Source organism: Nicotiana tabacum, chromosome 21 (genome assembly GCF_000715075.1).
Source record: "Nicotiana tabacum cultivar K326 chromosome 21, ASM71507v2, whole genome shotgun sequence".
Classification (NCBI taxonomy): domain Eukaryota; kingdom Viridiplantae; phylum Streptophyta; class Magnoliopsida; order Solanales; family Solanaceae; genus Nicotiana; species Nicotiana tabacum.
In genome coordinates, this window is record NC_134100.1 from 78,234,552 (window position 1) to 78,259,305 (window position 24,754).

Sequence of the window (24,754 nt, forward strand, 5' to 3'; positions counted from 1 at the left end):
TATCTTCTGATATTTGGTCCAATTCGATTCGCCGGTGATTTATCCCATATTGCTCAAACCCTAATCCACTCACTCCCTTTGTGTTCTCTCTTACAAGAGTTTATGCCGTAAACTGCAATTCCTCAGTTTGTTCCAATCTACATATGTCGGTAAATTTCTTCTCTGAAAACTTTTCTATTTCAGTTACCCTACGTAGTTGATATTATTATGTACTTTGTTTTATTTGAGCATTGCCATTAGTTTATTTGTGCTTTTGTTTGTTTTGGTGTATAGAGTTGAATTATTTTTTGTTTCCTTGCTGAATTTGCTAATTCAAGTTAGTTTAAGCATTGTCATTAGTTCATTAGGGCTTTTGTATGTTTTGTTGAATTACTATTAGTACAATTTCTTTTGTGCTTCCGAACTCGGGATGCTTTGTGCACCAGGCTGCCTGGGTATGTGTTACATGTTATTTAATAAAACAAGTAAGCCTTGACCCCAAGGTAGTTGCGGTTGGTTCCATGAATCTTCGGTATCCATTCAGTTCAATTTGTGCCCCTTTCATTACGATAATATTTGGTAGGTGATTTCCTCATATCTGCTGGTAGGCATAGTTACCTCCTACATGTGCTTGTAGGAGGTAGCAGGTACCCGGTGAAATAGTCGAGGTGTGCGCAAGGTGGCATGGACACCACTGTCATAAAAGAATTTTTCTTTTCCATGAAATTTGGCTTACTCCAGATTTCATCAAGTGGTCATGCTAGAGACATAAACAGTCATGGATAATGAAATTATGAGATCCTTCCGAATGAGCTAAGAGAATCTTATTTATTCTCTTTCGTTTTGTTAATTGAAGAAATTATTGGAAAATAAAAAAACAAGTACAAAAATGAGTAATAACCCCCAGTAGAGACTGGTACGATTCAATTAAACATTTTATAAATTTTACATGGTTCTTTTGCAGACTGGCAGAGGAGGGAGAGATAGATATCGCAGGGATCATCCTCCAAGATCTGAAGAGAAGAGTCATCATGGTCGCGAAAACCCCCCTTCCAGACATCTTTGGGTTGGAAATCTATCTCATAGTCTTTCGGAAAGTACATTGGCCGATCACTTCTTACGTTTCGGAGACCTGGAAAGTGTGGCATTTCAACCAGGTCGAAGCTATGCTTTCATTAATTTTAGAGACGAGGAAGGGGCTTTTGCTGCTATAAGACATCTCCAAGGCTATGCTGTTGCTGGCAATCCACTTAGGATTGAGTTTACAAAGGCGGTTAGTCTTGTCAACCTTTGCCTAATTTTCCTTGTGACGTTGTTGTCTGTGCATAGAAAATTCTCGGCAGAGCACTTGATACTGCTATACTTTTCCGTAGAAAGTTTCTATGAAATGCATTTTCTTACTCTTAAACGTTTGTTGTTAATATTAATGCAACCATCCAAGTTTGATCTGGATCTTGATCTTCCATTTGCCATTCTATCTGCTTTCACTCAATAATCAGGATACTGGACTCCTCATGGCAGCATTATATGTACAGTATTGTTGTGGAAGCCGGAAGGTCATGAGAATTTATTTCAGTGGCTAGGAAGTAGGGTGCAGTTAGTGCTTCTGTAACTCGATTTGTAGGCATGGACTGAACTCTAGACTAGTCTAATATAAGCAGAAATGATCCGAACATTAAAAGTAGATGTATAAATATTGGTGTAATTGTCTAGAATCTTATGGAAGACTTAACCACCAGACTAAGGCAAGTGGTGAAACCGCAGTTAGCCATTGGACCAAGGAAAATAGTAGAAGTTCAGCAGTCTAAACACAAATATTTGCAAATGTTGTTTCAGCAACCTCCAAAAGTGAGCAATATTTCAAATGAGCAGCAATCTGGTATAATTTGTACAATAACTCCTGCATGATATCCTTCAATAAAAGATAAAAAATGACCTATGAACGGGACTTGTGGTGTGTATTTATCCGGGGGGGTTGGTGTGGTGAGTACTGTGTGTCCCTAAGGGGGTCCAATTCTTAAATATGCCAAGCATGGCCCAGTACTCCATCCATTGTCAACCATATGCCATCCAGTGTATTTCAGCCTCTTTTGACTAGTTCAGAAGTTTTCACTCTATCCTGAGCAAATGATGAGTAATCAATTAGGATAATTCAAAATTCAAAGCTCTAACACAACTTACACTAAGTCACTAATAATATAGATCATAACAGGTGGTTACTTCCCCCCCCCCCCCCACACACACACACACACACACACACAAAAAAAAAAAAAAAAAAGATGGAAAAATTGTAACAATTGGTTAAAGTAGTCAAACATTTAATCATCTGAAACCAAAGGAGAAATGAAATCCAATACCTATATGACATGGAGAATCTAAAGACAATTCCACGAAATTTTCAGCAGATTAAATTTCCACAAATATTTTGCAAACATGCAGAATATGGCAGTGACATAGCAGGGATTGTCTTGTGGCATTAGCAATTCTAAAATATTAGAATGTCCTTGTATTTTGCTCCCTCAAGCGATCTTGTAGCCTTAATTTGTGAGGGTAGGGAGTGACGAGAAATTTCACAGGATTCAGGAGAGGTTTTACACCGCACCAAGTGCGCTCTGTAATCCACAAGTTATGGATCATCTGAGTAAACAATGGCTACAAGGTCCTTCCATTTTTGTCTCCTTTACTGTGTTTCCATGAAAATCAGTTATCAGGAACCGAGCTCCTTGCTCAAGCAATGTCTGTTTTTGATCACTGTAAAATGCCATCAGAGTCATGTAGAGTATCCAACTATGCATTTCTTTTAGCACTTTTGCTCATTAATAACCAGTGAGAGCATAGATGCTGGTGTCAATTCATCGGATGTGTTAAAGGACAGGTGGACTGTCTTTTTAATCAACCTCCGGCTGCTTAGTGCCGCAATTGAGCTGGACCACATAGCTGCTCAGTGGCAGCATTTATCTGTTAAGTCCTAATTTTAGATGGCTCGTTTTGTTCTAGGATAGTCCAAGCTGCATTAGGTAGCACCTCACTAACTTCATACTAGTGCAGCAGAAGCACCATATACACATTTGCGAGTGTTTGAATGCACTTGTTTCTTTCTTATTCATATGCATTTAAGAGATGATTTTTCCCCAAGGCAGAGCATAAATCTGAACCTGTTTTTGAGATAGTGACCTTGTTCCATGACAAGGTATTACTTATTAGTTTGCCATGACAAAGAAAAAAGCTAGCATTTAGTAAATTGTTTCCGTTTCCTTTTCCTTTTCATCTTCAGTTGCCTTTTGGAATTGGTAACAGTATTTGTAGCATGTGGTATAAGGTGAGAGTAAACAATCAAAATTAGATCCTGTTCAAGCAGGAAAACATCTATTGCTATGACCTTTCTGTATGGCATGCAGTTGGGATTGAGGGACCATCATGTAGGCCTGTTAGTTTTCCAGAGATGAAAATTAACCATCCGCATCTTACTGCTGTTTTCATTTAAAATTACATTGGCAACACATCTCCATAATAAAAGGCTATTAATATCAGATTTATCAGAATTTGCATCACGAAAATTTATCAAATTGCATGGTTTCTTAGTTGTGATCTAGTTCAAACTACTATTATCATGGCTTCACAATTAAATAAATTCCTATGAGCTACATCTCATTTATACTGGAAGTCCTTCACAAGCAACATCTCATGTGCGGTGCCTTCAAAAACCACAAAGTAGAATTACAACTGCTTTCATCCATAGCGTTCCGGTTATTACCTTTTTGAATCAATGAACCAAATTAAGAGGAAACACATAGATTAGCTATTCTAGAATTCACTCCAACACAGTAAACCCCAATTCTTAGATCATAATGGTGTCAGTGACACTGCAACAACCCAAGTGATAAGGATTCTCATTCTCAACCATATGTTTGGACTGAATAAGCACCTAACGAAACAAACTGATCAAAAAACCATCCAGAACTGTGAGTGATGTATCCAAATTAAAGTATATGACACGACATTCTACAGAACATTCCCCAGTTGAACACTTGAATCCGGCAGTTCATCAGCTGATAAGAAAGGTTTCTCAATTTTCTTTCTGGATGTATTCCATCATACATCAAATTCACATACATGACCTGAATGACTGGTGGTCATTGATGTAAAAATAAGCTGCAGTTCTCTTATGTGACCTACTTGAATGCTTTGAAATTGTGACACAATTATCTCTTTCTATGGTGTTCTGTGATCTAACTTAGTCTGTATTCAGAAAGTACCGATCTTGAGGCAAACTCCCTCTGCTTCTGGAAACAAAATTATAGGAGAAGTAAGGCTGAAGAGTTGGATAATTAGCGATGATATTTTCAGGAAAAGTGAAATTTCTTAATTCAGAAAATTTTACAGCTGCCAACCATACATAGATGCTAAGATGCAAATAGAAGTCAGTACGTGGCTTAAGTATAACTTATTGTCAATATTATAGTCGCAAAACAGAGAGTATCATCACTTGAGCAAAATGCATGACTGCTGCTCACTAAGTTGTTCCTACTTCTGTCAGGTCCTCCGGGGAAGGCGATCCATTTATATCTATTTGCATGTGAGGCGTTTGAATTACTTTGCCTACTGCATGTTTGAATTTAATTAAATCCTGATTCCTAAACAAATGAATATACAGAAAGAATATCCTTGAACATAGCATTAAATGAGTTTGCCTCCCTCATCTTTTTGGTCAGCTCTTGAAATATTTACATGCTTTGTTTGGATGAGATGATTCTACTTCGCTCTTCTAGAGGTTCACTGAATTGGGCGTGCCTATTTTTATATGTCCACCATGAAGTTGGTCTAGGGGCGTGCCTATTTTTATACGTTCATAGTCTTGCGGACCGGACGGTTCTATCCCAAATTAGCGTCACAATCTAGGAACAAGTGGAAGCATGTTTCTGCTACCGGCTGGACCCAACTCATAATTGGCGAATTTGTAGGTTGAATTCTACTGGATGCACGCCAATGGGACCTTCCAATAAGTCTACTGGAATTGGCTCTATATCCGTTGCCTAAATCTCTTCTTTATCTGCTGCTCTATAACTGCCTTCCTCGCCTTGTCTTCGGCTTCCAGTGTTGTGAACTAACCTCTTCCTTTTACAGCCAGACAACTGGCAGATAAACTGGGCATCTAAAGAGCATAAGATCCGAGTTGCCGCCAGGCATAGAAGTCAAGTATTGTATTCCACCTATGTATTTATGCTGTCTATTTCTCATGCTGCTGTGTGGCCAACTTTGGAAAATGATACCAGTTGATTTCCATGACATTGGGGGTCTAAGGCATTGGTGATCCCAAAATAATGCTTATGAATTTGCACCACTTGGTAACGTAAATTATTTATATATTAAATCAGAAACAGGATTTGCAGTCCGTTTTATTGTTTCAAAGGTGCTCAGCTGCCAGATTTGTCTAAGATGAGGTTTTGATACTTCTGTTTTGGGATTAATCACTTGGACCATTGTGTGAGCACTTGAGACTACAAGCCCTCCAGAGCAGAACTTATATCATGAAGGACAAAATCCTAGAGGCTGTATAGGTGTACTGCTTGGTGTCATATGAATTTAAGACAGCTACATGTGAAGATGTTTAATCTGCCTGCACCATACTGCTGTCACACCCCAACCTAGGTGAGGTGGATAGGCACTTAATGCCTTACGTACGTGAGTGACCCATTCCGTAAAACTAGTATCTTACCACATTTGCAACACCTACAATAAGATCCATCCCAAATATATATATATATATATATATATATATATATATATATATATATATATATATATATATATATATATATGCAACAACACAGGCCTGCAAGGTCTCAACCAACACAGACATCTGTCAGGTACACATACGTCTACAAAAGCCTCTAAGAACATCTGACAGACATAACATAGTCAGGATAGGGCTCCGACCTACCCATAAGTCTATATATAAATTCAAAACATAAGGACCTCTAGGCTCGGCTACACTCCAGATGATATGGAGTCTACCGATCAACAAATGGAACTGAAATTATTTGTTATGGGGGGGTCCGTCAAACTGCCTACTGAAACCTGCTGCATTTCAGCAGCGTCTCCGGCCAAAGGGATGTCAATACGAAATAAGATACCGAGTATGTAAGGCAACTGAATAATCATAAATAAGTACTGCAATCAAATAAAAGAATTCTGAAGGAAGATAACCGGATAAAACAAGGGGTCAAATCACCTGGAGATCAGAGCTCACTCATACAGTAAGTCTAGAAGGTCATATACCTAATCTTACCAAACAGGACCCGTAGCATTGCTATGTAGCTTTGTTTTCCTGAATTTTCTATAACAACATCTCACAGCTTATACCATGTCTAGTCTATCATATGTCAGTCACATGAACACATAAAACCGAAATGCTAATTACTCGTGTCGTCTCATACGTATGTGCTAGCTATCAGACTCGTAAGTCTGTACTTTCCTGGAATAAGCCGGTACTTCTGGACTAGTGTATCCTTCATTTATCGGGCTATCATGCCTGTATCTGCCAGGCTAGCGCTCATGTACTACCAGGTCACTAGACGCGTCTGTTGTACGTATTTATCGTACAAATAACATGCCTCAACAAGTAGAGTTCTCATATAACTTCTACTAAGGTAATCAAATCATACTACAAGCAATAACTATCAACAAAAGGCAATCTCATCATTTCTGCAATCGTCTACAACAAACAGCTCACATAGTGCCAACTTGTGTCGTCATGATACCGAAGTCCTCATAAGGAAGCACTATAGCTCATAGACGTCTTCTAAATAGGATAAGAAGCTACGAACAAACATTTGAAATTGGACCTACAAAGGTGCTACCAGTTAAGGCATGTACGGGCTATAAAGGCATGAGTAGAGCAACCCTTAACGACGGTCGTTTTGATATATGAATACTTACGAGGGAGTCGTTGTGGTTCATATGCATTTTCGGATAGAAACAAGGGATTACTACTGAACATGTGGAACTCGTGACCTTGGGGCAATCTCAAGTAAGGAATGTATGCAACTAGCTAATACATGGGTAGAACAACTCGCATTAAAGGTTGTTATACTAAGAAGGTTTTTATGAGGGAGATGTTATAGCTCAATAACACTCACCGGAAAAGAACATGGGTTGTGAAGAGTTATATGAAACACATTCTATTAGGGCGACATCAAGTAAAAACATAAGGAGCCGTTGAATGACGAGTATAACATTTCGAAGCATTTCATTTTGGAACTCACTTTTCTGGAGGGGAAACTCACTATAGATTCATGCCTAGGAAGAGGATAACGAATAGCCTTACATACCTCTAAGCTGACCTTTTCACGTTGATGACGGAACTAGCCTTCTCCACAAATCACGCTACACAAGAAACAATACTATTATTAATGAAGAGAAGCATAACAACTAGCCGACGAACGACAAACCGCTCTATACATTGATTCTACAACATATATCTTCGTCTAACTCCTGTCTAATCCTCATTACACCATCAATAACACATAAATATACATACCACAAAACCAGTCCCAACACGTCACACAACAAATGAAACAACACTAGCATCAACAGGAGAAACATGCTAACTAACAAATGAGCAACAAGCTTGCTTTACATCAAATCGGACAGCATCGCCTCCGTTTCTTTTACATCCCTCAAGTCAAGAACAACATCAACACAACAACAATCAACAACTATATGTCCAGCACATGAAGAACAACCAGAACAATCCCTCAAAACGTCACACAACAACACTCTGTACCCAACTTCAACATAACCACCTCTATTTGCAATTTTATCGCTATCCAACCCATCTAAAGCTCTATTAAGCTCAAATACATGGAGAAGAATGATATTCTTACCTTGGACGACAAGAATCAACCCACTTATGTCTTGCTTCAACTTGAAGTAACTTCAATTCCATAGCGCCAAAGGGAAGAACAATCTAAACTAACATCACAAATTTTTTTAAAGGAGAAATCACTTCCCAAGCTTGTAGAACTTCACTTGAATGGTAGGGAACTGCCTTGGGAGTGTTTGGAGAGGGTGAGGATCAATTTCGGTCGAAAAATGAGGTTTAATGGGGTCTCCACCGTTTATATATAATTGGATAAGTTTCCACTGTCTATGTGGGTCCCAAAGGGGGCTACCTATGCAGTCTCGCAAAAACGCGAATATCTCTCTGCTCCGACGCCGTATCGACAAACGGTTTATGTTGGAAACTAGACTTTAGACTCGTAGGCCTTCAATTTGGTGGGTGGATGACCCCGTAACTCCAATTATATTGGGAGAAAAGTTAAGTGACATTAGACCCAAATTTCAATAAACTTATGAACGTAAATTGCGATAACTTTTGCCGACTTTCGACGAAACTTACTTTCTTCGATTCGTTTAACTTCTAAACTGTCCAACATGTGTTGTTCATGGTTTTAAACACTTATAAAATTGAGAATAGTCTTGCTCTCCGAGCTTACGTCGACTCACTTACGACGCACTTCAACGTACGAAAGTACGGGATGTAACAACTGCTCAGTGTTCTGTGATATTTCTAGAGCACCATCTGCTTCTGATTTTTCATTGTTTTTCTTTGGGGGACAGGGGACAGGGTTAGCTGCTGGTATTCATCCGTTTCATCTGACCCCTGTCCCCTAGGTGTCTCTCACCCTCTCACTTTCCAGTTATTTCCGCTAGCAACTGGTTTTTGCCTATTTCTAGCTATCTTAAATTCCCTAGAGAGGTTCTCATATCATGTAAAGACAGAATTGCAAGATGAAAACTCGGCATGCATCAAATTCTTCTGGTATAATAAGACCAAATATGAGCATGATATATTTCTAATATTGAGATCTCAGATTTTTCTTTCTTCATAAATTTGGTACTGAGAAAGTACAGAAGTTTGCTGGATTTGAATCTTATCAGTGTAGAAATTCCGTGAAATCAAACTATATCATTTACAAAAGGAGCCCTATACCAAAATTTTCAGATTCTGGATAGATCTATATTTAACTAATGTAGCATTCTCCTACCTACCTTCACGCACCTATGTGTTCTCTCTGGCCAAATTGTCCAAAGAATACATAAAGAGATGGTTTTCTGTATCAGCTTCCGCTCTTGTTCGCTGCCCCTGCCAGCTGCTCAATACTTATCTTAGGTTACCTGGCATTATCAATTGAATCCCATAAAGATTTAGGAACATACACCAATTCTGCTCGACATGTTTTTTGAGCAATTACCAAATCTTCCATACATTATACATATTTACAATATCAACAAATGATTCACAACTTCCGAGTTCTCTTTGCATAAGCAGCACCAACTGCATAAGTTTAAGGCTCTCTTCTTGCAAATTTTCCTGTGTCAGACACGTTTGATGTGCAGTTATCTATCCAAAGCGTGCTACCTTGCTTGTAGCATTTTGTTTCCAGATTATCTTGCATAGCCATTCTGTACTTTGCCTAGAGGATTTTTGTTTTCTTTTGACAAACTAAGCCCTAAGGTAACCATTACCATGTAAAAATACAGAAAAAGGTCTATGTTCTTCCATGACCATGCAGTATCTAGTGGAATACCTTGCCAGTAGTTCGTAATGGGACTTCGTAGAAAGTTTTTCATCCTTTCTACCTGTCCAGCACATAGTTTCATTGTGTGTCCTGTGGAGTAACTCCTTCAACCATTCTCAGCAGGTCTTTTAATCGTTCTACTGCTGGATGCCCCAATCGTTAAAATTTCTTTTAAATTGGAAATTCCAACTACTTACATACCAGCAATCTGCAATGCAACAATTTCTGTTAACCACGAGGCTGTACAAATTAGGGAAGATTTCTGCTGAGGTATTTTCCCCTATTTTTTGCTACACTATTAATTTTATTAACATTTGGGCACAAAAAATTCAAATATACAAGAAATATGCCTAAAGGTAGAAAATAAATTTTTTTAGCTTTCAACGTACGACACACAATCTTCTTCTATACATAAAGGAACCTCATGGGTGCACCAAAAAGGAAATAAGGAATTAAAGGTTATTCCACCATTGTACAAAGTTGAAGTAAGGAATAAGGAATAAAAGCTCTCCTCTATTTCTCGCGAAACGACCCATATAAGTGCTAGTAGAGCAACATCGCACGCCATGCGTCCTCTCTTCGATCTACCACAGTTCGAGCCGAACATTACTTCATTTAGAGTGCGCCAATCACTTAAATTATTCCAAACTATCTCAAAATATCCCACCATCAGTGTTGTCAAAGGCGAAAAGCTCTAACAAGCGCTCTAGGACTATTGGGGCTTTAAGCGCAAAGAGCAATTAAAGTGTGGGCTTTAGTTAAAAAAAAAAAAAAAGCACAATGAAGGATGGTATTAAATATATGTGTAATTCAAGAAAATTAGGGTAGAAGGATAGTAGGTAGTCGAGCATTTTTCTTTTTCTTTCTCAGACCGGTAGCATTAGTGTTAATATGGTATCCTTTTATTCAAAGATTGCTATTACTACCTACTGTTTTATTGTTATTATCTTGCTGTTGCTATTACTTGTTGCTACTGCTTCTTTCCATCTTTTGTTTAGCCGAGGGTCTATCGTAAACAACCACTCTGTCCTCCCAGGGTAGGGGTAAGGTCTGCGTACACACTACTCTCCCCAGACCCCACTTTGTAGAAATTCACTGGTTTGTTGTAATTCAGGAAAAAAGTAACAAATTCACTTATAACGTTTTCCTTAACAACTAATACACTTATTTGCCGATCATTGTTGTTTTTTAGTATTGCTTGATTCAAGATAGAACTCGTGGGTAATAAGGCGCGTGCCTTAGTACCTTGCCTACACTTAAGCACCGCTTAGGCAAGGCTTATCACCCTCCTTGAGCTTTACTAAGCTTCAAGGCTTAAGCGCGCCTTAAATGAGCCTTTGAAAACATTGTCCGCCATAGCCTCAAGGCTATCAAACAATGAACGCGGAGATTTTTGACGTCTTCACCGACTCTCTTATATAAAGCACCAAATGATGTACGTAACCTTCCTCTTTATTATATTCTCTGCTGTCAAGATCTATGTTGCTCGGACTCTTCACTTTGGGTGCTACACCCGTGTTGGCATGACGTGGGTGTGGGTGTGGGATCCGTACCGGATTTGGTCAACCGATTTTGGGTACTTTGACCAAAGTCGACGGAGAAATTCAGGACATACACAATGATTTTTGAAATTAAAACAAAAGTTAGGGTGAAATTGAACAAAATGGAATACCTTTTACATAGAAATTTTCATGTCATGCCTTTCCTTTTATCTCATTCTCGGATTCTCCTGTTGATCAATATTTTCTCCTTCTCGAAATACCTTATATGTTTTTCACATAATCTCTCATAATTTAAACATATTTTTATAACTTTATTTTTAGATATTTGAATTATTTTTAGCGGAATTCCCCCACTCGTATCCCTACCTGGATTCGTATCCCCGAATCTTAAAATTTAGATCATGAAAGATCCGACCTCTAGATCTGCACCCGTATCAGACACCCGCACTCGAGTCCGAGCAACTTAGGTCTAGATTACCCCTCTTACTGCTAGCCAAGTGAAAAAACACACCTTTTTGGGTACCTTACAGATCTAAATAGATATATATGGAAGGAAGCCTCCTCCGAACCAGGAGCTTCTCATAATATGACTTAACCAAGAATACTCCACGCCCCAACCTCCATACATCGTGGTGGTTATCCTCTGACGTGCCGTCTTTGTTAAATAAACCGACTAAGTTTTGAAATTCTTCCACTTCTAGTCATGAAAATTCCTCCTAAATCTCGGTATCCCATACCATTTTTCCTCCCAAATTTTGATTTTCCTTCCATCACCAACTTTCAACGTTTTCGAAAACTACTAATACGTTTTCAGAATGAAATACATGTGGAGCGTGAATTGGAGTACTCTATGGATATTGTGCACTTATTTTTATTTGATGACCTCTTTGCAATGCTTATTTTTCCCTTTATTCTATCTCCAAGGCCATTTAAATAGGAGGCTTTCGTGAAGCCTGGGATTGCTTAATCCTAATTTCTCATCCTCTTTACATTGCATCACTTTTCCCATTTTATCAGATGCATCTTTCTTCCTTCTTGATTTCCTTTCCCTAGGAATTCACTCTAAAAGAATCTTGGAACAACCCCTAAAGGTGTTATGAAGAAATTTAATCTGTTAGCATAATAACTTTAATTGATAGAAAAATCTATGATGACCTAAAACAATACCATCTCGGGGAGTGTTTTATTTTGCATATCTCGAGTTTAGAATTCTCCTCACACTTTTTCCACCACGATTTTCTCTTTTAGGAAACTCGTCTCCTTGATTCTTCTCCTCATTCATTTTGTATTTGACATTGAGATGTTTATATAAAGCATTCTTTTCAACCTTACGGCAGCCATGATGGCATGTGTGTTGCGCTGGGCATAAGGGGCCTGACGACTTGACGTCATCCTAACCTTACTCTACTCACCCTTTTCTATCTTGGACGGAATAGGAATTAATGACATCAGGTATGCTGGGATGCTATAAAGCTCACTATTCACCAATGACAATTTTTCTCAAAAAGATAGATTTTGTTACTTCCACGTGGTTAGCCTTTTTTCCCATTTTTCAATGGACTTTTTCATGTATTACTGTCTTGTATTTTGCGCAAAGTAGTATTTCCAGATACCTTGTTTCAGTTGTTCAACCTTGCAGCTCAAACTTATCTGCTAGCTCTCGAATATTTCATTAAATATTGTTTGAAAATAAGTTGTTCTATGAAGATCTGTTACTGCCCTGATTGCAACTAGGATCCTTTTTAGATGTAGTCTGCCTCTTGTTTGCATCACACAAAACCGAAGTATTGTCAGCATATTTTCCAAAAATCTACCTTCCTTATCAATATTCTGTATCCACTTGACCAGTTCATCTCCACAACTTGGGATAACCGGATAACATTCTGTCGAGAGTCCCATCACCATGATAAAAAGATCAGCTGATAAGCATTCACCCTATCTCAAACCTATCTTCTTTGGGAGAGAAAAAGCTTTCAAGATGTTGGATTTCCACATTGGTAGTGGATGGGGGACTTGGTCCCCTCGTATGGTCTTGAGCAATTCTTACCTCATGAGCTACATTTTGGGGTCGAGTTAGACCCAGGATCCATTTCTTATCATGGTATCCGAGCCAAACTGTCATTATTCCTATCTGGTTTCCAGTGCTCTGCTTCCTTGAACAAATTGGAACAAATTCCAGTATGTGCTCCTTTATCACTTTTGCATCTTCTAATAGTACCCCTTATTTCTATTCTATCAATAGAATTATATCTTTTATGGGCATTGGCTATTCTATGAAAGAGCCTTGTATTTTTATCCCCTTGCTGAAGTCACAAACATCTACATGAAATTTCTTCCACTCTTTCTATTTCCTCGAGCTCCACTTGTTGTCTGTTTTCAGGTGGCCCTGGATGACTAGTACACGAGTTAGATGTGTCACTGACTAGTATATGAGGGATATGTGTCTATCTGTCAAAAAACATGATTGGTCTCAGACCTATACTTTCTTTAAATGGTTGAACCTGACTAGTCAGAATAAGGCTCGTATGCTATTTGAGTTTCTAAGCTGTCCAAACTGTTATCCTTTTCAGGTAGGTTTTGCATATAAAGTGATTTCTGGAGTCATGCCCATGTTTAATTGTGCTATTTTATGTGCATGCTTCATGCCACTTAATGATTATTAGGATCCCAATTTTCTTGTTTTGTAACGCAGGTTAGAAGTTAGGCAATTTAGTTGAGATCTTGTTTTGCATGAATTGTTGTTTCCGAATTGCTTATAGTGAGGTTTGTGAAATGGAATCATTTTTATTCTTTTCTTTTTCTCTTCGGAAATTCCAATTCGAATAACTGTACAAGTTTGACTTACAAGATGTGCAGATTGTTCCCTCATTTTTAAGGATTTTTCTTTGCCACTAATATGCAAATGACCATGATCCTCGTCTTCTTCGGTGTAACTTTTCCACTTCTGCTCAGTGTTGTCTAAGTGTACTTGGTTGAGGTCCTAATAGTGCTACCATCTTTTCCATTTCCCAGTGAAAAGAGCTTTTTCTAAACATATCTCCTATATCTCCTGCCCATTCAATGGACAAACTTTTTAGAACTGCATTTTTGTATCCTAGTAAGAAATATAAGATGGTTTTGATTTGATTGTCATCATTTTACTTCATTTATATATGACTCACTGTAGCTTTTTTAATTAATTCATCCATATAATTGTTGTTCGGGTTATTTACTTGCAATATCTCTCTTATATATATATATATATATAGGTGTGTGTGCGCGCGCATGCGTATGCATGTGTGTGTATGTACATATATATGAGTGCATGCATGTGTGTGTGTGTGTGTGTGTTTGCGTACGCACATGCAATTCTTGTCATATGGATTTCTTCACTAAAGAGTATTAATAATGTTTTTAGCTTAGAGCTCTTGCGGAACTTGGCGCCTTTTTTCACTTTGTGCTTCTTGACATCACCACTATCGCTTCACTCAGCAAAGGAGAAGAGTAGCTTCTCTTAGTTGTTTATTCCCACTCTGCTTCTCCAACTGGTTTTCCTAGTTCATGGCAGGATGAAGGTTGTCAAATTGATGCTTAGCTTAGTGATTGGTTACATCCACGGTGTTTATTCAAGTGCACCATTGATATACTCCAGGGAAGAGCAAATAGGTGTGTTAAGTTGAGGTATTTGAAATATATTCTTTTCAAGTTAGGAGATTGTGCCTTTAATATGTGCAGAGGTTGTGTTGCTGTCCTGTAACTTGACTATCTCTAGAGCTTCCTTTCATTGATAATCTAGGGGCTAGAACAGAAGATATATGTTGTTGGGTTGTCTTCTTCAAAATGCCTGGACACGTTTTTGGCTTTTGTGCTATCGATAACTTGTGCTTTATGCCTGGCTTTTTCCCTATGGATTTGATCAGTTAAGAGCCTGTTTGGTCAAGTTTTTGGCAGGCCAAAAGTACCTTATTTTTTTTTGTCAAAAAAGTACTTTTCGGAAAATTTAAGGTGTTTGGCCAAAATGAAAAAGTACTTTTGAGCAGTAGCAGAAACAATGTTTTTGCTTTTTGGGAGAAGCTACAAATTTTAGCTTCTTCCAAGAAGCAGACGCAGAAGCAGAAAATTAATTTGTTCAAGATAAAAATAGCCTTATACTAAATTTATATTTTTCAAATTATCCCTCCTTAATTTAACATTTTTCTTTTCCTTTTCCTTTTTCTTTTTATTTCTACTATACATTTCTTCTCTTTTTTATTTTAATCATAATTATATTCTCTTCTCCTATTCCTAAGAGTAAATTTTAAATTTATATTGAATGATGTATTTTGACATATTTAAATTATCATGTAAACAATAAGTAATACCACACACTCAATGCTATTAATTTGGAATAACTATATTTTATATTGATTGAAATTTTTAATTTATATTTTTACTTTACGTTTCATGTTTTAATTGAATTCCTTTATAATAAGTGTTTAAATTTATTTTTCTTTTCTAAATAATATTAAGTGCAAATTGAACCTTTACTGTCTTTTTTCGTAATTTGATACTTAAAAGTGCTTTTTTAAAAGATTGGCCAAAGACAATGAGCTTGCAGAAAGTACTACTCAAACGAATTGGACAAACACAAAGAGCTTGCAAAAAGCACTACTCAGATGAATTGGACAAACATAAACTGCTATTTTGCAAAATTACTTTTTCAAAAAGCACTTTTCAAAATAAGCAGTTTTTGACAGCTTGGCCAAATAGGCTCTAAGTCTCAGAAAGGTAACTGAAAGCTGCATGTGAGTGAGCCTCACAAGTAAAATATTAGGTGTATTCCTATCATATCTTCTGTAAGAATTGGTTATAGAAATTCAGTGGAAAACCGCAAAGCTACTTCACATCCGCAGGTCACTGCATCAGTGAAATCTTGCATTTCTTCTACCGGAAGAATGTTGCTTTTGTTAAGACACAGATCTATTGACATTTATACTTCTGTCTGGACGTCGCGTTTCCTCTTTGCACTTAAAAGAGACGGTCTGAAGTCATGATGCTGTAGCCACATCCCCTATAGACTTGGGTTTCTGTGTTTGTAGGCGATATGAGCCTGGAAGTTGAGCTATTCCCAACTTGTTTAAATAGTAGTTAAACTGATGTCCATCTAGATGATTGTATTTGTCATGTCTTATATGCATGTATGTTTGTTTGCGTATGTGTACACTTCATCATCTTACTTCCAGATTCTAGCTGCAATTATCACAGTACCCTCGTGAAGATAATGCAGTATTACTGTATTGCAGAGTGTATACTAGTAACAAGAGTATGGAAAGAAAGCCCTTCACAAGAACTGAGACCAGTTTTAAATTTTGAGGGTTTTGATTGATCCTTATTCCTTAATGCAGCATGTTCTTCGACTAACAGGTTACTTCTCTTAGTGTTGTACTTCTCAACAATGATACTGCAACTCACCATGTATAATTATTACTTTCTGGTGAAGAAGTTAATCTATATGCCAGCAGATCCACCTCTCTTTTGTTTTTTGTTTTTTAATTTAAAAATATATCAAGAAAAAATGGCGATAATTCTGCTCTAAATAGGGTTTATATCACAGGAAAAATCATCACCTCCAGCACGGGATGAAGAGTATTTTCCACGTCGAGATGAACGTCCCATGATAAGAAGATCTCCACTTCCACAAAGGGACTTGAGGCCTCGCCACTCTACTCCTGACTTATCACCACATCCGGACAAATCAAGGTTAAATGATAAGAGTGGAGAACCCAGTGAGGTTTTATGGATTGGGTTTCCTGCACAATTGAAAGTAGACGAATTTATTTTACGAAAAGCCTTTTCCCCATTTGGACAAATAGATAAGATTACTGCATTTCCTGGTAGAACTTATGCCTTTGTTCGATACAAGAATGTGATGGCAGCTTGCAGGGCAAAAGAAACGTTACAAGGAAAATTATTTGGCAACCCTCGTGTACATATTTGTTTTGCGAGGTCGGAATCTGGAACCTCTAACAAGGAGAGGAGCTCAATGAATGATTCACCATCCTCACATTTGAGATCATATGGGCACATTGGTTCTTCTGAGAACCTTCGGCATGGTAGGGACTTTGGTAATGCTTCTGGAGATCATGGCATGAGGTCTCCAAGGTTTAACTCAGATATGGATCCTGGTGATTCTCGTCTTGTTGGTTTTGGCAGAAGGGGTAATTCATGGGCAGGTGAAGATGGTGCACTTGACAGGAGGAGATTTCCAGCTCTGGATTCTGAACTGGGGCATGGGGACAATGCTTACAATCAGCGTAGTCCTCCAAGGAAAAGAGTTTTAGACATACGTGAGTTTTCTCCTCAGCGGTTCCCTAGACAAGATCCATTGTATGATGATTCATGGGACTTGCCTGAGGATCCTTTAGTCTTTCATGAAGCTAAGAAACTGAAGACCAGCTCCTATCCTCCAGAAAATGAGCTTCCAGAATATCCTTTCACTGATATGGAACCAGCAAAACACAGGGGGTACCATGAATTTTCTCAAGCCCAGGTTCTTGATAAAAACTTTGATTCTGGATCTCTTGTTCATAGACAGATCCCTGAGCGGATGATGAACTCGAATCTACCTTATCCGGAGGAGAATGAACGATGGAATTCACGTTTTGATGGTTTTAAGGTGGGGTCTGGTCAATTGGCTTCAAATGCTGAGCAGAAAAGATTGACTCCTGAACCACATCCCTCATCCATGAATACTGAGTGGAAATGGGAAGGTACAATAGCCAAGGGAGGAACTGCTGTCTGTCGCGCTCGATGCTTTCCTGTGGGCAAACATCTAGACATGAACTTGTAAGTAATAACTTGCTTCAGGGGTAAATGTTTCCATAGACATAATTTCTCACCCTAAAGCTCTCAAGTTATTGAAATAAAAAACTGATAGACGACTTCCAGTTGGAAATCTTTTTCGAACTGCAGGGCTCCTACTGTCACGACCCAATTTTTCCACCGTTGTGTATTGTGATGGCACCTAGTCTTAGGGACTAGGCAAGCGTAACATTTACTATATAACAACAATAATTAAATAACATCTAACAATTTTTGAAATGGAAATCTCTATAAAATTTACAATTTCCCAAACCGGTAGTACAACTCATAAGCTCTACAGAGTTTGCTACAATTTTCTAAATACAACTGTTTAAAACAAAGTAAACAGTATGAATACAAATCAGAAGGTGACTCCGAATCCTGCGAACGCAGCAACAGGTTTACCTTGAGTCTCCGCAGCAACAATCCGCACAGTTAGCTAAAGATCAACTGACTTCGAAATACCTGGATCTGCACAAAAATGTGCAGAAGTGTAGTATGAGTACACCATGGCGGTACCCAGCAAGTATTAAGACTAACCTCAGTGGAGTAATGACGAGGAACAATCAAGACACCTACCGGACTAAATAACCTGAACAAATATAAGTATAGAAACAATAGAGTATGATATCTACATAAAGACTACGCGAAGTGGCAATTGATACGGTAAATTTCAGTAAGAAAGGGATATAACAACTATCAACGGAACACCATAATAATGACATAGAAGAATGAATGGAAACACAACCTAAATCCGATGAACACAATTAAAAGAAGGGCAGGTAGCAACTAGATGAAAACAACCACTTTCACACCAGGTTTAGGTCAATAAACTTCACGAGGTACCGAACCTCATACTATTCACAACTCACGGGTCCCAATACCTGAACCCTAACACTTGGCATCCTGTGCCCTCATTACACTTCATAACCGCATTGACGACTCACGTGCCAAATAGAGCCATTCTCACATAGAAGGCAAGTAAACAAGGGTGTGCATCTGTACTTAACAATATCAAGAAAAACCTCTTAACCGATAAGAGTGCTCAACTACGTGTATGCTTGTGCAAGTGTCCTAACATAGTTCATGCCCGCTAGCAAGTACAGGAAAAGAAATGGACAGCACGTAGAATGTTTTCTAACAACTTTTGACAAGATAAAACTCACACAGGTAAGTGTACCACTACACAAACATCAAACAACAAGAATGCCCCCAAGCCATCACAAGTCATCACAAATCAATCCCTTACATAGCCCACCTTGTCTCGCCATGTGTGCAATAATAAAGTAAGTGCCCGCCTCGTCTCGCCACACGTGCATAACAATGTTCCCCCTTGTCTTGCCACATGCGCAACCCACATATATATATCCCGCCTTGTTACGTCGCATGTGCAAATATCAACAGTAACAATAGTACGGCAGAAACCTCGTGCAACCCCATAACAACAACCGCACGGCAGAAACCTCGTGCATCACAATAACAACAACCGCATGACAGAAACCTCGTGCCTCACAACAAGTACAACAACAACAATGGCAGTAATACAAGGGTACGACAAATAAGTCAACTCAGAAATTCTAGAACTCAAAGGAACGGAGGAACTAATTCACAAGGAGTAGCCACAATAGAGAATGCTAGTCATAATAAGAACAACTCAACAAGAAAGGAAATATTATGTAACAACGGTCCACAATGTACAGTTCGACAACGAGGGAGCTAACACAAGGCGAATAATTCCAAATAAGGACAAGTCAACTAAAATATAAGATATCTAACTTCTTTTAAGGTTGGGCAATTACGAAAGAGACACAACAACTTCAATTAAGGATAAACAACATAAGGATAATCATTGCCTCAATTAAGGATGAACAATTACAGAAGAGATAATTATAACTTCAATTAAAGATAAGCAGTTAGGGAAAAGACAACATGGCAATAGAAGAGATAACAATTTCAGTTAAGGCACATATGAATCAAATGAACAACAAGAGTGGATCATGAAGCAATTAATTCTAATAAAAGCAGGTAGAAGTGAAACTAGTAATTAAGAAACGTAATCATAACGAGAACAACTGCATATTCAGTGAATACAAGGACCTAAGAACCCTAAAAGGCCAATTTTCCACAAATAGGTCCGAGCACGTACTCGTCACCTCGCGTACACGGACTACAATTAGCATAGAATACTCAAATCCTAAGGGGTAGTTCCCTCACACGAAATTAGGCAAGATACTTACCTCGAACCAAGCTCAATCAATCGGTACCAATGCCTTTTCCACGAATATACGACTCCGAAGGGCCCAAATCTAGCCAAAATCAATTACATACCATAAATACAACTATAAGAAACTAATCTAATTAATGAAATCAAAGCTAAAGCAAGAAATTAGAAAATCGCCCCAAAAAGCCTCCCCGAGCCCACGTCTCGGAATCGGGTAAAAGTCACAAAATATGAACACCCATTTACTCACGAGTTCATTCGTACCAAAGTTATCCAAATATGATGTCAAAATCCCAATCACAACTCAAAAACTTAGTTGAAGAACTTCTCCCATTTTTTTCAAATTTCTCAACCAAATTCCTTAATTAAATGATGAAATCAACTATAGATTAGTGCAATATAACCATAAACGAGTTAAGAATCATTACCCCAAAGTTCTCTCTGAAAAATCCTTGAATTATCGCCTCAATCCGAGCTCTCAAAGACCCAAACTAAAAATGAGATCAAACCCTCGAAATTGACCTTTTCTGCCTAGCGATTCTGCATTTGCGGACTACCAATCGCACCTGCGACGCCGCACCTGCGGAATTTCCATCACAGGTGCAGAGATGGCTTAAGGTCCAAAGATCCGCTTCTGCAGACCAGGGCACGCACCTGCGAGCCTGCTTCTGCGGATGACCTTCCGCATCTGCGACTCTGCCCAGGCCGCCCTTTTCGCTCCTGCGGTCAATCCTCCGCATCTGCGGATGCGCAGATGCGGCTCCCATTTCGCACCTGCGCTCACAGACCAAGCTTGACAAACCGCACCTGCGCTCCTCCTTCCGCACGTGCGATCCCGCACCTGCGGTCTCCCCTCCGCAGGTGCGAAAACACCAGAAACCAGAAAATCTTCAGCAACTAGCCTAAGTCCAAATTCAATCCGTTAAGCATCCGAAACACACCCGAGGCCCCCGGGACCTCCATCAAACATACCAACCAGTCCTAAAATACCATACGAACTTAGTCGAGCCCTCGAATCACATCAAACAACGCTAAAATCTCGAATCACCCTCCAATTCAAACCTAATGAACTTTGAAACTTCAAACTTCTACAACCGATGTCGAAATCTATTAAATCAACCCGGAATGGCGTCAAATTTTGCAGGCAAGTTCCAAATAACATAACAGAGCTGTTCCAACTCTCGGAATCGCATTCCGACTCTGATATCGCCAAAGTCAACTCTTGGTCAAACCTCTCAACCTTCAAAACTTCATCTTTTCCAACTTTCGCCGAAATGCTCCAAATTACCCTACGGACCTCCAAATCCAAATCCAAATCCGGACGCACGCCTAAGTCCAAAATCACCATACGAAGCTGTTGAAGTCATCCAAAGCCAATTCCGGAGCCGTTTACACAAAAGTCAAATTCCGGTCAACTCTTACTGCTTAAGCTTCTAAAACATGAATCCTTCTTCTGATTTGACTCCGAATCATCCTATAACTGAATTTGACCACGCACGCAAGTCAATACACATGATACGAAGCTGCTCAGGACCTTATGCCGCCGAACGGGACTTAAATTCTCAAAACGACCGGCCGGGTCGTTACACCTACCCTCTAGACATTTGACTTGAAGCCCTTCCTCACACAGAAATATCACAAGTACAAATATACTCTGCTTTAACTGATAAAATCATACTTAGTCCATGGAGCTCATGTTGTATAACAATTGTAGTTTCCTATATGTGCTTTTGAATTAACTTTTAAATGTTGGATTGGTAAGCTCAACATTCAGGTAAGTATCACTTTAGAGCAACTTTCTACAAGACTTGTACAGTGTTCGGGCGATTGATGCTGTAAGAACAGTACTTAGGCTTGCTCAAGTCAAATATAATCATTTTCCGTTTATATGGCCGAGAATGAATTGTAATAGAACTCTGATAGTGTACTCTTTGGAGAATTCAGTGTTTTACAACCTCGTTACGTAGAAGTGAAATTTTTCGATTAGGGCATCTCTTATCTTAGAAGTCAGATAAAAAATGGATAGTGTTAATAGTCCGCTCTACCTAATTTAAGGAGATTCAGAGATTGATTTTTGCGCCTTCTTGCCCTTTTGGGAGGCAATCATCATTTCTCTTGTATGGAGTAGGAAATCTTTGTTCATGTTATCAAGTACATGGGAAGAATCTAGAATGGTACTTAAGTAGTCACAAGACTTGTTTTAACTTTCTCGTTCATCTTAGAATTACGAATTTCTGTCTTCTCATACATTTGTTCACAGGGTTTTTGGGATCAAACTACTACACTTAAGAAAAAAATGAGCTTATCTTCTTAGATTGAGAACTTTACACCCACGTGTTATGTATAGAACTTAAATTCTTTTTCTTCCATTGAGTTTGCAATGGTTCACAATTCTGCAGACCTGTATTCTTAGACTGCACAGCAAGGACTAGTTTAGACATGCTTGCAAAGCATTACTATCAAGCAGCTGGTTCTTGGGTTGTCTTCTTTGTTCCAGCTAGTGATCCTGACATGGCATTTTACAATGAATTCATGAATTATCTTGGTGAGAAGCAGCGAGCTGCTGTGGCGAAATTGGATGATAGGACCACTATGTTTCTTGTACCTCCTTCAGACTTCTCTGAGAAAGTCCTTAAAGTGCCAGGAAAACTGAGCATCTCTGGTGTTGTTTTGAGATTAGAACCTACTGGTCCCAGTTATGCGTCTCTTCACCAACAGCCTGAAAATAATGAAAGCAGTGTTACCGGTTTCCAGGGCATGACATCGTTTGCCAAGCCGATATCGCCTTCTGGGCCTAATTCCGCACTTACATCTTACCCAACTACTCAGAGGCCAGGACTCAGTAGTAATATGTCTTTTCCTGGCATAGATACAGGACCTCCAGCTGCTTCATTTCCAGGCTCTCTTCACCCAAGTGGTAACTTTTCGGAGCCACTTAGTGGAGACAGGAATAATTACATGGCCAATCAGCAGTACCCTGCCATGGGACAGAACTGGTCTTCCCATGATATGCAGAACATGAATCCTGGTGCTAAGAATATCACCTCACAATCATCCGGTGGCAGAAATGATCCTGCAATGGTTCAGGGATATAATCCGGTCATGCCTAGTACAGGACATGAAAGTTCAAGCTTCTACAGGGGTGAAGTTTCAAGTATCCATTCAAATGGGAATAACAGACCTCCTCTGGAGGCAAAGACACCAATGTCAGCACCTCTTCAATCAGAACAACTTGCATTGTTAGCCTCATCACTTCTTGGACAGCAGAGACAATCTGGGGTTACACCCACAGGACAAGATCCTAGACAATCAGGCACCGCTTACATGCCTGACAACTCATACAGACCACAGCAGAATCTTCCGCCCTTAAACAATCAGGCTGTTGATCTTTCATCATCACAGTTTGGTCAAATGCAGCATTTGCTTCAGCAGCAGCAGCAACAACAACCAACTATGAGTTTGCCAGGCCCACCTCCGAGAGATCTTCAACATGGCACTCAATTGAACCAACTGCAGACTGCAGCAGATGAGGAAACGGACCCACAGAAGCGCTTGCAGGCAACATTGCAGTTGGCAGCAGCTCTTCTTCATCAAATTCAACAGGGTAAAGGGACCTAATGAGCAAATATATACATACGTATCGAGGTCAATAGTCACTGGATGTATTTAGTTGCTTCTATATGGGGGAGAAGTATCTTCATTGTGCTGTGCTTTCAAATTTGACCTAGAGCTAAGAAACTTGCTGCATCATTCTGTTCCTCCAAATCTGTCTTTCTTAACTTTTTAATATATTGCTTCTTGTACTTGTGGTTTGACCTGTAGTTCAAGACTAATTCATTCTCCCCTATTTTTGATAGCTCGAGGCTTCGAGTTGGAATTTCTACTGTACAGTTTTGAACTTTTGACTGTTCAACTGGATGTGTAGCTGTGTTCTGTGCAAAAAAGTGTGCCATTTCTATTTCCTTGGCATTTATGCTCATGGTTTGACATGTCATTATTTTTCATCTCCCTACATGGAATTGGAATATCTACATTTTGCATTAAAATTGTAGTTCTTCACATCAAATTTTAAAATTTCGCCCGATTTGTGACAAGAATATGGAAGTCTGACATTTCAAGCACTTCACTTTTTTTTTGTTGAGGCTAAATGGAGTTATTTCTTTAATCAAGAAACAGAGAATAAGTCCTATCAGCAACAATCTCCAGAACGAGAGATATTGTGACAGTAACTAAAAGGGAATTAGCTTAGAAGTCAAGAAAAGGGAATAAAAACTGTTTGGACACAGCATTTTCTTTGGCAAGTTTAACTTTGATACATAAATTTCTTTACACTAATGGCTTATTTAGAAGGTAAGTACATGTAGTTGACTATATTTATCAATGTGGTACCCAGAACTAGGGGAAATGAGTTACTACAAGAAGTTATTTATTTTCGAACAGGGTATGCTGTTACAGATTTTTTTTTTTTATTCATATACGATATTTATACCAAATTCCATATAAGTTAATTATGGTTGAGGGAGTATATTGATGTAAAAACACACATTAATTTGAGTGATAGAAGTTCACTAAAAATTACATATCGTGTACTTATTGATTTGATGTACATGTCCGTGACGGAAACTTTATCCACAGTAAAGCTGTCGAAA

The 24,754-nt window shown here is 38.8% G+C and overlaps 1 protein-coding gene across 4 annotated transcripts; it reads left to right on the plus strand.

Annotated features, from left to right (window-relative positions):
- Positions 1-24,018, plus strand: LOC107821025 (flowering time control protein FPA-like). 4 transcript variants are annotated; one of them, XM_075242542.1, is made up of 6 exons: positions 72-149; positions 944-1,252; positions 14,613-14,725; positions 16,327-16,447; positions 16,638-17,869; positions 22,505-24,018. In XM_075242542.1, exons 5-6 carry the CDS (start codon positions 16,698-16,700, stop codon positions 23,721-23,723), a joined length of 2,391 nt encoding a protein of 796 aa, XP_075098643.1. In that variant the 5' UTR covers positions 72-149; positions 944-1,252; positions 14,613-14,725; positions 16,327-16,447; positions 16,638-16,697; the 3' UTR covers positions 23,724-24,018. The 4 variants fall into 4 exon arrangements, with proteins under 4 accessions (XP_075098642.1, XP_075098644.1, XP_075098643.1 ...); XM_075242543.1 differs by lacking the exon at positions 14,613-14,725 and having other exon boundaries at positions 42-149; XM_075242541.1 differs by lacking the exons at positions 14,613-14,725; positions 16,327-16,447 and having other exon boundaries at positions 1-149.
- Positions 24,019-24,754: the final 736 nt, after the last annotated feature.

Excerpts from the sequence above, each read along its gene's own strand:
- LOC107821025 (XM_075242541.1), top strand. Across the intron at positions 1,253-16,637 it reads GGATTGAGTTTACAAAGGCG|GAAAAATCATCACCTCCAGC; the intron begins GTTAGTCTTGTC and ends TTTATATCACAG. Across the intron at positions 17,870-22,504 it reads AAACATCTAGACATGAACTT|ACCTGTATTCTTAGACTGCA; the intron begins GTAAGTAATAAC and ends ACAATTCTGCAG.